This window comes from Lepidothrix coronata, unplaced genomic scaffold (assembly GCF_001604755.1).
Source record: "Lepidothrix coronata isolate B3197 unplaced genomic scaffold, Lepidothrix_coronata-1.0 Scaffold38, whole genome shotgun sequence".
Taxonomy (NCBI): domain Eukaryota; kingdom Metazoa; phylum Chordata; class Aves; order Passeriformes; family Pipridae; genus Lepidothrix; species Lepidothrix coronata.
The window spans coordinates 5,565,073-5,578,006 of NW_016690218.1; the positions used below are offsets into that span (position 1 = coordinate 5,565,073).

Here is a 12,934-nt window from a genome sequence, read left to right on the forward strand (position 1 = left end):
AGACAGATGCAGTTCAAAGCTCTGATAGCACATGGTCTTGATAGATAGTCAAATGCTGTAATGAAGGTGCTGATGAAAGCCATGAGGAAATTAGGATGACTGTCTCCAGAGCAGGGTGAAACTGTGCTGGAACAGATATTACCTAAAAGCCATGTATATCTTTGAAAGTTCAACACTGGAGGTCTGGAAGTTAAATGCAATTCTTAACCTAGTAAAGGTGTGACAAACAGCAGGGTGAGGTGGGAGCCCAATTCACATTTTTATTGCATACACATGTGACAACTGCTAGAAAAACAATTGTTTCACACTCATTGCTGATTTCTGAATGACTACTTTTTTGCCAAGACTTTTAAAAGGAGATTGTAGACAGGTGGGAGTCAATCTCTTCTCCCAGGTAACAAGCATTGGAACAAGAGGAAACAACCTCAAGTTGTTCCAGGGGAGGTTTAAATTGGATAGTAGGAAAAACTTCTTCATTGAAAGGGTTTTCAGTGATTGGAACAGGCTACCCAGGGAAGGTGATGGAGTCACTGTCCCTGGAAGTGTTTAAAAATGTGTGGAAGTAGCACTTAGGGAAGTCGCTTAGTGGTGGACCAGGCAGCATTAGGTTAATAGTTGAATTTGATGATCTTAAAGGTCTTTCCCAACCTTAATGATTCTGTGATTCTTTGAAGTTCTGTTAAAGTTTTAAGCCACAGAACAAGAGACATATTTCAAAGAGGCTCTGTCCTAGGTAATCAAATGCCATCTTTTTCTTTCTTACTCCTTAGTGCCTGTGTTGTTTAACAATAGGTGCAAGCACAGGTGTGCATAAGTAACTGATCTAAGATTAAATCTGAAATGAGATGATGAATGCTTTCAGCTGCTGTGTGGCTAGCCATGCACAAATGGAAACTCAGGGCTGGCAGGTTGGTAGCTATTCTTGTGCTATTTTCCTTTCAAGGAGGATATATTTCCATAGACATGCTGAGAGGAGGAAGCTGCATGAGTTGGATGGCTTGGCTGGGAGCTTGTTTCTTTGTTGCGCTTCCCAAGTTGTGCCATGCTTGAATGAACCCTTGTCTCATGTTGGTGCTGTGTAATGTTGATTTTCTTCAAGGCAGAGACAAAGGGAGAGGGAAGATGGATGTGGATGAAGGAAGGACTTGAATAAATTTGAGCTTTGTAGCTTGTGTAGCAGTAGCAGTCAAGGTGTTTCCCTTAGTGTACTTTATCTGAGCTAATCACAATTATCAGCGATTGTTCTAATAAAGAAAGGCCAGAGTTCAAGGTCTCAAGTGAAGCCCTGCTAATTTTCATTTTGAAAAGTCTGATTTTTCCTCATGTGGTATTGTTGTGGGTTTTTGTTGCTTTGGGTTTTTTTTTTTAACAGATGGCAAAAATGTGCAGTAGCTATTGTTATCTTACCGCTTATTGTTAGTTTCATTTATTAAAACTAAATTTCAGCAGATAAGTTCTTATGCTTTCATTTTGTCTCCCAAGTGACTTTTGTTATGAGTTGTGACTGGTCTGCAATTCTTGGATCATCTTAAGCATATGGCTTTTAATTCAGTTTCTCATTTTCCCCACAGCTGATGCTTTCCCAGCATCAGCTGTGAGGAAAAGTTTAGAAACTTCAGCAGTTTCCTAATTGTCAGAATATAGGTGATACAGACACACTGGCCTAGATATAATAGTGCTTGGAATAATAGTCATGAGCACACTTCTGGAACTGAAGAAGACAGAAGTTGCCCAAAAAAGAAAGTAGTTGCCCAAATAATTTACAGAAGCAACTTATTTTGAAGCATTTAAATTCCATCTGAAAGATGGAAATTAAAATTGCCATGTATTTTGTTTCTGGTTTCACTCACAAGGTCAAATGGTGACAGTACAAAGTACAGTTACTACAATGTTAGAAACTACAATAACATTGTTTAAAATCCATCCAAATGGATGCACTAGGTGAATATGTCTTCTGTACCTCAAACACAGCAGGCACAATCTTACATCATTAGAAGTTTAGGTAAATCTGAATCTCAAGATGTTAGCCTGTGTTGAGTATCTAAATACTTAAAATTTTATTCTTCTGCCCACTTTCCTTGCTTTTGGTGTGTTTAATTAACTTAAAATGCCTAAAATAATAATAATTAAAATGTTGGGTTTGTTATTTTCCTATATGCGAGAAAGCATAGGTCTTTTTGTCTAAAACCAATACTATTAATATTTAAATGGGGTAAAACACAGAATGAAATATCAATATAGAGGGTATAATAGTATTCTCATGAGAGAAAGAAATATTAATTTCTAAGAAATAGTATTTTATTTATTATTTATTTCAGTGTGATCGCTGCTTGCCATTATACAATGACAAGCCTTTTCGTCCAGGTGACCAAGTTCATGCTTATAATTGCAAACCATGTCAGTGTTACAGCCATGCAGTGAGCTGCCACTATGACTTAGCAATGGATCCTTTTCCTCAGGAACACTACAGAGGTGGTGGTGGAGTGTGTGATAACTGTCAGCACAACACAGCTGGTAAGTCACACCAAAGAGAATGGACTGTTTGTTTTGCAGTCACTTTTTGACTAAGTTTTATGTCAGCTGAGATTAGCAGTGCTTGATGGCTGACAGTCCAATAAAATCTCATGTATATATATTTCTAACTATTCAGATAGTGCAGTAGTAACAGTTGTGTCGATTCTTAGGCCATAGGAAAATACTGGTAAAATTTGATCCAATCTTGTATAAAATCTTTTGTGCAAAAAACATTCTAATAAATAATTAAAACATATATATTCAAAGCTATTACCGTTACATGTGCTAGGGCATTTAAATCTAGAATATCATTTTTCTAATTGGACCAGTTTAACAGACATCTCAAAAATGTTAGTTTCTTGCTTATTGAGTAAAGGTCTTTATTCAGTGTAGATAGTGCATTTGAATACTTTTTAAAACAGTTTTCTTCTATTTCAGTTTTCTTGGCTTTATCTAGTAAAGGGGAAAAAGAAAAGTTTCAGGTTCAATGATAATTTTTTAAAAAAAAATGTATAGGCATTTGCATGGCACAGCTTTTATATAAGTGTGGTATTATATAACAGATGGAAGTTTAATGGAGTAAAACATAGTTTGTAACAGGTTCATTGTTTCATATGCTCTGGATCACTAAATTGGCAGGTAGAGATGAAAGGTGCATTAAAATGGACGTCCTGAAAATTATAGAATTCTCTCAAAGGAATAGTCTTTAATTTTGAATTATACAGCTAATTTTAATGAATTGGAAGCCATAATGCATAACCTTTCTTTCATGCAGGAAGGAACTGTGAGCTGTGCAAGGATTTCCATTACAGACAAGCAGGTGCAGATCTTTCAGCCACTGATGTTTGCAAACCCTGTGACTGTTATGCAACAGGCACCAAAAATAAGAGCCTCCTGTGTGATAATGTAAGTAACCTCGATATAGAAAAAAGAGAAAACATTTTAATTAGCTGTGTAGACAGCTGTAAGATTTTACAAAATGTATTTAGATGGTAACTGGTTTATAAAAAAATGCTGAAGTTCAGCCTTTTAAAAATGATAATTGACTTAAGTCAGACGTTGAAAGCAGAGAAAACACAGCAATTTGAGATGTACTGCTGGAGAGTTACTCGTCTAGATCAGCAACAGACATAAAGATGCTGTATGAATAGTAGTTTTATGATGCTAACAGATACCTGTGCACTCAGTAATGTTAAAACCTCTAGGTTTTGAGTGTTTTTGAAGGTCTTTATATTGTCTTAAAGTTACCAACAGGTTTTGAAAATCCAGGCAATAAGCTGAGCCTGGAATTTAACTAGAACTAAGCTACTTTTCTCTGTAATAAGACAAGGATTGATCTTCCTTTTAATTTATAAAGTCCATTAAAAAAAAGGAAACCCACAAAGTGATGCTGAAAAGAGACCACAGTCAACTATGCTTTTTAAGCCAAAGGACCTCATTGACATATAAAATGTCTAGTTTGATAATAAAGCTATCTGTAACATTCAAAACATGCATGTTGAAAAAAGGCAGAAAAACTGATTAAAATCTTGAACATCTATAAAAGATATATTGTGTTTCATGTTCTATTCACATATGTCCTGTCCATTGCCACAATCTAAATTTTGTTAGGAATAGGGAAGAAATATTTATTTGAAATGTATTTTAATGGTAGAATTTATTCTACTGGTAATTGAGGTAGAACTTCTTCAGCTTGTTGCCACTTTTCCTGTCTCTTCCTTTTTCAAGACTCTTATTCATAAAGCAGTCTCTAGGTTTTTTCATAATATGCCCCTTCTCACTGCATTTTATTTAAAAGTGAGCTCTTGTGGATCCTCTTGTATTTTCATCCCCAGTTCTGTAGTGGTACTGGTACATGCCCAGTTTGACTCAGTGCACCTTCACGTTGGTGCATATTCTGAGTGACATGCAAATTTAGCATAATGTGTTTTTTAAAATAACCCCTTGTAGTACAAATAACAATTATTTTATAATTTTCGGTCTTCTGAAGGTGATGCTTTTTGCCAGCAACATAGAAATGGAAAAAAAAAAAAGCTTGCAAAATGCAGATATCATGTTAGGACTATTTTTCAAGATATAGGAAGAATGAAAGCAAATGTTAATTTATGTACCCGTGGTTTGTGGTGAAATTTTAAAATAAATCAACTTTATATGTGATTAATAATAAGAGGAAGAGTAGTTTACAGAAATCACTGCTTTATACTGCAGAGTACAAGAATGTTGATGAAGCTTGACTATGAAAGTATGAATGGGGAGATAAAATGGGAAAAATGGGGGAGACTGTGTTGCTCAGTAAAGCATCAATTGCTGCAGTGGAAGCAGAGCAGGGAGAAATGATTGAGAGGCATTAAAGAATAGATTAATGAGGCTGGGGCCTAAAGGCTGAAATGAATTACATGAAATAGGAAGGCATCATTGAAGGAAGTGTTTCCAAATTTGACCTGTGGAAGATGGAATCATAAGGAATAAGGACCCTACTCGTGAAAGTTAATTGTCACATCACATTCATAATTTTCAAGGAAATTTGCCAGAAATGGGGCAGAATACACTTTTACTGCATAACTCACCACTTTCTTCAGGTCATCAACATTTTTTTCTTTTTGCAAAGTGCCACTTGTGTCACTAAGTTCCAGGAGGTAGAGAGTTCCAAAATTAATCCGTTGAATCACAAATGAATCTATTGAATTCATATAGAATATTTACTCATCAAATACAGTATTATTCACGTAGATACTTTACAAGATGGGTAGAAGAGCTTACTGTAACTTGGTTACTACCATCTCAGTCTTTTGGACTGATCATGAAAACTTTATGCCTGTTCACCTTTTACACTCTACCCTTGGTGAGCAGTGCTCGTAGGTATGTAGCATTTCTCCCTTGCATAGTTTCTCAGTTCTCATATATCTGAAGATCATGCCCACTTAGAGATCAGTGTGTGACTTCATTTGTAAAGTGCAAACTAACATATTAAAAACTTCAAAATTTTAACTTCATGGCTTATAGTAATGAGTAGCATTTTAGAAGGGTGGTGTAGCAGTGCATTCATGAGCAATTCATTACGTGTTTTTATAGAGAGAGATATTTCTTTGAGACTGGTGAATGCAAGAGACAATTGTTACAACCTGATAAGCTGTCCACTTCTTTTCTGTTTATCGACATTTAATCACTGTAGAAAAGATGGTTGCATCCTCTTTGTGAATGTTTGTCACAAAGTATTTCAAACAATCAGAAATCCAGATGAACTATTTGAGGTGGTTGAGTTTTATGAAACTGAAAGAAGAACTGGCTGCCTTCTTCTCTTTTCCTTAACCATTCACACATGAGAAAATTCTGCCAGAATACTACTGATGGGATCATTCTTGCTCTGTATAGAGAACTGGAGATTAATTTCTTCTGGCCCCTATACCGCAATCCTTTACTCATTTTCCTGTGCTGCTTTTTACCCAGACTGCTCTACAAATGCTTATGTATTCAATCAGGCATGGCAGTTTGTAGTCCTTTCATGATTCTATTATAATAAACCATATACAAAGCTGGGGAAAAAAAGCACTCTTTTCCTGGGCATTTGTTTTTAGGCAAACCTGGAAGTGCTGGTATTGCCTTTACCTAATCTTTGGAAGTACTATTTTGGTCTCAATGAATTTAGGTATCTTTCTTTACTCAGCTTTGGATGACTTTTAAAAATTCACTCTTGACATCCAAATAAATATGTATCGTGTACTTATTGTTGCAAGGAAACGGTATTTTACTGCTGAGGCTATTGTTCAGAGTTGCAAAGACTTAATTGCCTTCTGTCAAGGTGGCAGCTGTATTGTCTCATCTTGCAAGAAAACTCTTTCTAAGGCAAGAAAATGAACAAAATGTTAGTTACTGTTTTCTCTGAAGAGTCAAATGAAAGCAGATTACAGTGCTACCAGGTACTTTCTGAACAGGCTTCAGATTTCACCTTTCTGTACACTCTCTAAATATTTCTTTTTTGAATTTCTTATTTTTTTCACTAAGAATTTTGAATGCTTTATCTAATTTTATTTTATACATAGCGAAAGGCTAGCTATGCATTTGTGTATATATATATATATATATTTTAAACCAAAATAGTATTTCTGTTTCTGTTTTCAGTTCTGAGATAATTCTTTTATCTAAAATTAGAACGAGCATTCCCCTGCTCTCACTTATCCACCTACACTGTTTTTTACAATAAATTACGTTTATTGTAACTGACAATAAAAAAATAAATGAAATGTGTGTTACGAGGGAAAAAACACAGGTTAAAGCAGTTAATTAAGGGCATTTTGGACAACAGATATACCAAATAGAATAAGGAATGTATAGGATGCAAATGTGTAAATGAAAAGCACATGCACAGTGGAGTCCATAAAATATCAAGTTATAAAACACTGTGTGTCCTCTGAATCCTGGATTTCCTTTCATAGAAGGCCTTTAATGCTATTGCTAAAGTGAAGTAAAATAAGCTTTATATGTTACATAATTCTGTAGCTTTATTTCTGATGGATTTTTTACAGTAGAAATCTTGGTTTTCTCTGGTAGTTTTTTATTTTGGGTATTTGGTTCACTCCCACCCCTTGGAGTGTCGTGAACAGAGGGTAAATGGCTCATTGTACATTTTGAGTAAAAGTAGTAGAAAGCTACTGACTTTTGAAAGTCATCATAAGCGATGACAAGAAGAGATATCAGGGGAGTGCAAAGGAACTTCATTATTGCTGCTTATTCAATTTTCAGTTCCCAAAGCTGACATACTGAGAATACTCTCAGGTATTTGGTGTCAGACCATTAACCTATGTGTGTGAGCCAGCACACCGTACAGTTCTCATTTCCTAAACTGAAGAAAAGGAAAAGAAAATAAAAGTCCTCAACCCCCTTGCTCCCCCCTCCCACTTCCTGAGATTGCAGACAACTAGATGCTGGGGTCCTTGCCAGATTTGCATCAAGTGAGAAGGTAATGAGAAGTATATAATTAGCATTTATATCAAAAAGGCAGAACATTGAGACTGGTACCAATCAATTGCAAAACTGGTGATGGCAGGATGAACAGCAAGAGTTTCATGCCAGACCTGAATATACCTCTGAGTCTTGCAATGCCCTAAAACTTGCATTTTCAGTGGGTCAAGGGAAGGTGCTTCTGCCCTGGTAAATAATTGAAATCATAATGACTCAGCCAATCACAAAAGATTATTTTTGTCATGTGTTTTGGGCTTCAAAACTGGAAGTTAACTTTGGTGAAAGAAACTTAGAAAGGTGTCAGCATTACTCTTTTTTTTAGTAACATCAAGGCTCATCTCATATTTATTCTCTGGAATTGGAGAGACTTTCTGGTTACTTTTCTGGCAGTATGTTGCTTCTATTACAGATACCAAAGAATAACAATTTGAAATTATAGGCATATCTAGGGGAAAAAGATGGTTTTAACTTTCAGAAAAACTTAGGCTACCTATTTTTTTACAAAACTCCATTTTATACTTTAAGAATATATACGGTCAACAAGAACCTAAGTAGTCAGAAGTTATGTTTCTGATACTGTGATACGTCACTAGATGACTGATGTGGCTAAATAAATATTTTATGGTACTCAAAACAAAAATTGAGACAATTCTTTGGAATATGTCAACCTTTGTCCTGGGTGCTTAAATCTATTTTTAAGTCCTCCTATCAGTTTAGTAACTGGACATCGGGAGAGTTCCTGAACAGGCACCTCTTGGAATTTGTGTTTCTAGATGTGATGTGTTAGATTAAAGTGTTCTCCAACTAAAAATCGGTATCACTAGAGTCTAAAGCAGTGTGAACTGCTCAGTATATCTGAAATTCAGAAACCTTAACTAGTCAACTTCCTCATTAAGGACAATGATGCTGCAGCTGTGATTTGTGCAGGAGGAGGTTTCTTGCATAGGTTTTGTAACTGTTTACATTCAAGGATATAGGACTAATGTGTATTTCATACCTAAATTATAAATGGCACAAGGGATATATGTCAACTCAGCATCAGTGATTTTCTGTATCAAATAACAATTGTAATTATGAGGTCCCAAGATACACCACCACTTGGTAGTAATGCTTGGCTAGGCTCATTTTCATAGTAACCCATCTAGACAGATATTTTCCATAAGTGATTTAGTACCAAGATGGTAATATTAATACACAGGCTGTTTCTGTCTGCTTACTGTTTGGATCAGAACCAGGCTTCTCAGACATAAGCAACAGGAGAACAGATTGCTTTCTGCTCTTCTATAATCAGCATAAATAAAATATTTTTCTTTAAATGACAGATAGCCTTTGAATCAGAGGGAGAAGGGGGAAGGTTTAGTAATATCTCCAGTACACAACCGATGAAATCCTGGTTAACAAAATCTTTAGATATTAATTGCTACCAATATTCTCACTGATATAATAGTTTCCAGAGTAAGCTGGGTTTACAGAAATAATAATAGTGATAACAGTAATCACTTAGTTTCATAATTCAGTTAGATTTTTGTGTAGAATACATAAAAATACGTTACAGAAATGGCTTATTCTACCCATTTTGTTGTAGATTTCCATGTTTTAACCTGTGGTACCTGTTTCTGTGGCATTATAAATATTTGTCAGCTTGTACAACTTCTTTGTAAGAGTATTCATTGCCAAGCATTTCCTAGACTATTTTGGTGCTTCTCTCTCTCTGCCTGTAAGAGAAATGAAAGATACTATTTTTCTATATTTCCCATTTTTAAGCCAAACTTTCCCCAAATTAAGCCCTATTATTATTATTTGTATGTGAAGATCTCCAAATGGTTTTGTTGGCTGGATCCTGGGAAAATTTGAATTTTTCAGTTGACCAGACAACCAGACATTTCTCCCTCATTTGAAGAGTTACATTTATTCTTCAAGCATAATTTTTTTTTAAGCTATTAAGAGAAAGCTTGGGGACATACATTTTCTGCAACCGAATGTGATGAAAATTACTGCTTCTTGTAATAGCTTGACACGAAATTATGCTGAACATACTAGTTTCTTTGCTCCTCTTAGCACTTAGCAATCTACACATTTCACATGTTGCATCAGGAAAGAGCTACTGTTTGATCACAATTAGCCTTGGATTTCCATGTATTCAGGATAAGAACAGCTATATTGGATGAAATGAGACTCATCTAGCACAGTATCCTCTCTGATAGTTACCATAAGCATGATCTTTCTGTGATATACTTTTCTAGATTCCAGTTGTTTATGGGTTTGGGACTTCCTGAGACAAACTCAGGGTTTTCATCTGGGTGGCCATGTTTGGCATCCACATATGGAATTAACCTAACTTATTTTTTAATGCAGTTCCAAAAAAGTGTATTTTTCCACACACTTGTACTGTATACGCTTTCATTTTTTTTAGTTTACTTTCTGATGATTTCCTGGATGTTCTACCTTATAAGTGAGAAATAATGAATATTCGTTCTGTAAGCCATTCATGATTTTATAGCCATGTATTCCCTTCATCTTAGTCATCTCTTTCCAAACTGAAAAGTCTTCAGTCTCTTTTTGTTTGTATCTTTGCTTATTCTACTCACTCTGTAACCTCTTTTACTTTAGAGAGGGTACCCAGATATACAAATTATGCAAAGGGTTGATACATAATGGATTTTTATTACACAGTGAAATTTTCTGTATACCTTTCAGTTCTTTTCCTAATAACTCCAGTATTCCTGTCACCTTTTTAAGAGACTCAGAGCTTTCAATTTTTTTGTAGGGGAAATGAAACAGCTTTAACATCTCCTTTCTTGAGTGGAAATAGCTAATTTTGGACTCATTACTGTCTACCAATAGTCAGCATTGATTTTCCCAGGCATAAAGTTTGTACTTCTTGATGTAGAAATTAATTTGAATTTTTGATCATCCATTTGGTTCAGTATATATGATATTTCCAGATGTTGTTGACTTGAAGAAATGCAGTAGAATCATGAAGCATGATTTTTCTTTGGAAAAAATACCAATCTTCTTCAATATATCAAACGTGTTTTAATTTCTAATAGAATACAGAATAATAATACAAAAAAAGGCTATTAGATTGTTTGGAAACTTCCTTACAGCCTTTTAAGGAGATTAATGTAACTTTTATAATTTTATTTCTCTTTTGTGGATACTCATTTAAGCAAGTAATATCTCAGTAATTTTATATTTTGGTTCATCTAGAACTTTAGTTTCATGTTTAGTCACTTTTTGACAATAAGATTTTGCTAAAATATTTTCCTTCTGACATTTTGGTTTCAAACCAGTCTTAAAAATCATTCCTAATATAGAAAGGTAGCACTTCTTTCATAGTGAAAAGCTATTAAATTCTTTCTTTGCAATCTCTGTTGTGGTTCTCTTTCCTGAATGCTACACATAATTATAAAAGCATTAGTTGGTGATCTGCTTCAGCTCAAAGCAGAATTGTTGTCAGTGATAGATCCAGTCAGTCATGATTTTGTCTGAGTAAGTCTTGGTACCTTTGGGGACAGAAATTCCACATCCCCTCTGAGAAGCCTGTTACTGATGCTGCACTTTCCTTTTAGTGAAAAGTTCTGATGTCCACTCTGAGTCTGCTAATCATACTACTTAATTATTTATTCTGCACAGTGATTCTCTAGTAGTCTTCCTTTGCTTCTGACATTTAAAAAACCTTTTGTTTCCTTCATGCTTTAGGCATGTTGCTTGTTTTAAAAGCTCATTTTTGTATTGCCCTATTCTAGTTTTAAAATTTGGTATTGGTTATCCTATCTTATTTAACTTCCTTGTTTTGATCCATTTTTCACTGATTGAAGATGAATTTTTGCATGTAATGCTTTCCTTCCTGTGGTAGCGTTTGGAGTAACTTTAAAGACTTTTAAAGTATGAGTTGAGCGCTATTGTGTAATCTGAGTATTCTGTGGTCACTAGCACAAAATATTTCTTTTGCAGTTATGTATTAAACTAGGGGGTTTTTTTCATTTAGGATTAAACTCAGAGTTTCTTTTCACATGTGAGTCCTCTGATGAATGGCTGTGATGCATGACTGGGTCTCTTATAATACCCTAAATATCTAGATCAAATCCAGTCTAAAAGGGAATTAACTTAAAAATCCTTGTTGCTGTGTTTTCTGCTATTGTGGTCTTTTAACTCTTTTTGTAGTTGCTGTTGTCTTGTCTTTTATTAAAAAAATATTGTCTTGCCTTTTTCGTATCTTCATCTTCCTGAAAAACATGGCTGATAAATCGGTAATAGATCTCTATCATTAAATCATATTGAAGAGATTTTATGGACTACAGAATCCTTTTATGAGGAAGGGGTAGGAGTACATGCTTCTCTAACTTTCAGTATTTTCTGCACTGAGAATTTACTATTAGATGTTGAAATACTCTATTTTGTCTTGTATTAACCAAGCTTAGAGCTTCATTGTAGAATTGAATGTGTGATAATAACATTTATTTTAAGTGGAACTTCCAAGTAGCTTTGTCTCTCCTTTCTTTCAGCTTTGCTTGACTTATAGATTAAAGATGAAAAAGGCAACCATTAAGAGAAATTTTTGTTCTGGTAACCATTTAAAAGCAAAGTACATTGAACTACAGCTGTTGATGTCGTAGATGAATGCGATTTTTGAATCACTGTACTTTTTCATATTTAGAAATATTTGTGCGGAAAAAAAATACACTGACCCAAAGAAAATTACTTATAGAGTTTATTAGTTTGCTGCCATCTGCATTTTCCAGAACACTTGAGTTAGAAAAGTTAGTTTTTGTTCCTTTATGATGAATCCCAAACCTTTTGCCATTTCACATCTCCTGCATCCTGGTGCGCTTTGACTTGCTGGTTTTTGTCTGTGTTGTGCATTAACTGATGCCTTTCATTAGTTTCTCCATCCCTGTGCCATTGCCCTTTTCCTGTGGTCGGTTTTCCCACCAAATTGGAAATTGATGAATGTAGAGATTGTTGGTTTGGGGTTTTTTTCTGGCTTTCAGACATTGAGGTAGCTTTTCAGGAACCCTTTAATTTTGCACAAGATGTGAGACTCATACTCCTGGGTCATGGTCCAGGAATAACATAGGATGTGTCAACTCCTTCTGAATAGCAATGCTACCTATTTAGGGAGTAGGTGAAGACCTTTATATACCTCCACAGAAGTGGAGTATTTTGAACACCAGCTGAAGCATGAAAAGAGGGAGAGGGTTTCTGATACTGAGCTGTTGGATCACATCCTTCAGTAAAGGAAGAGAAAATTTAACTTAGATGAGTAATAAGAAATGAAAATTTTCAACTGTCCTTCATTCTTACTTAACTAACGTTTTCACTAAAATAAAGAAGCATATGGTCAGAACAAAAATTGCAAAACTTGACCTTTGAAGATGGCAGTTCTTTGCAGTAACTGTGATTCAAAAAAGTACTATATGGTTTAATATGTCACCATTTATACAATGCAATTTTGTAA

General features: G+C 34.9%; 1 protein-coding gene across 9 annotated transcripts in view; it reads left to right on the forward strand.

Annotated features, from left to right (window-relative positions):
• USH2A (usherin) overlaps nucleotides 1–12,934 on the forward strand; it is a 379,818-nt gene that overhangs the window by 46,769 nt on the left and 320,115 nt on the right. For all 9 annotated transcript variants that reach the window (XR_001874412.1, XM_017812861.1, XM_017812864.1 and 6 more), the window contains exons 10-11: nucleotides 2,319–2,514; nucleotides 3,290–3,420. Coding sequence is in view for 8 of the 9 variants with exons in the window: in XM_017812861.1 (XP_017668350.1) it covers nucleotides 2,319–2,514; nucleotides 3,290–3,420 (327 nt within the window). In the remaining variant the exon portion in view is untranslated. The remainder of the gene's footprint in view (nucleotides 1–2,318; nucleotides 2,515–3,289; nucleotides 3,421–12,934) is intronic.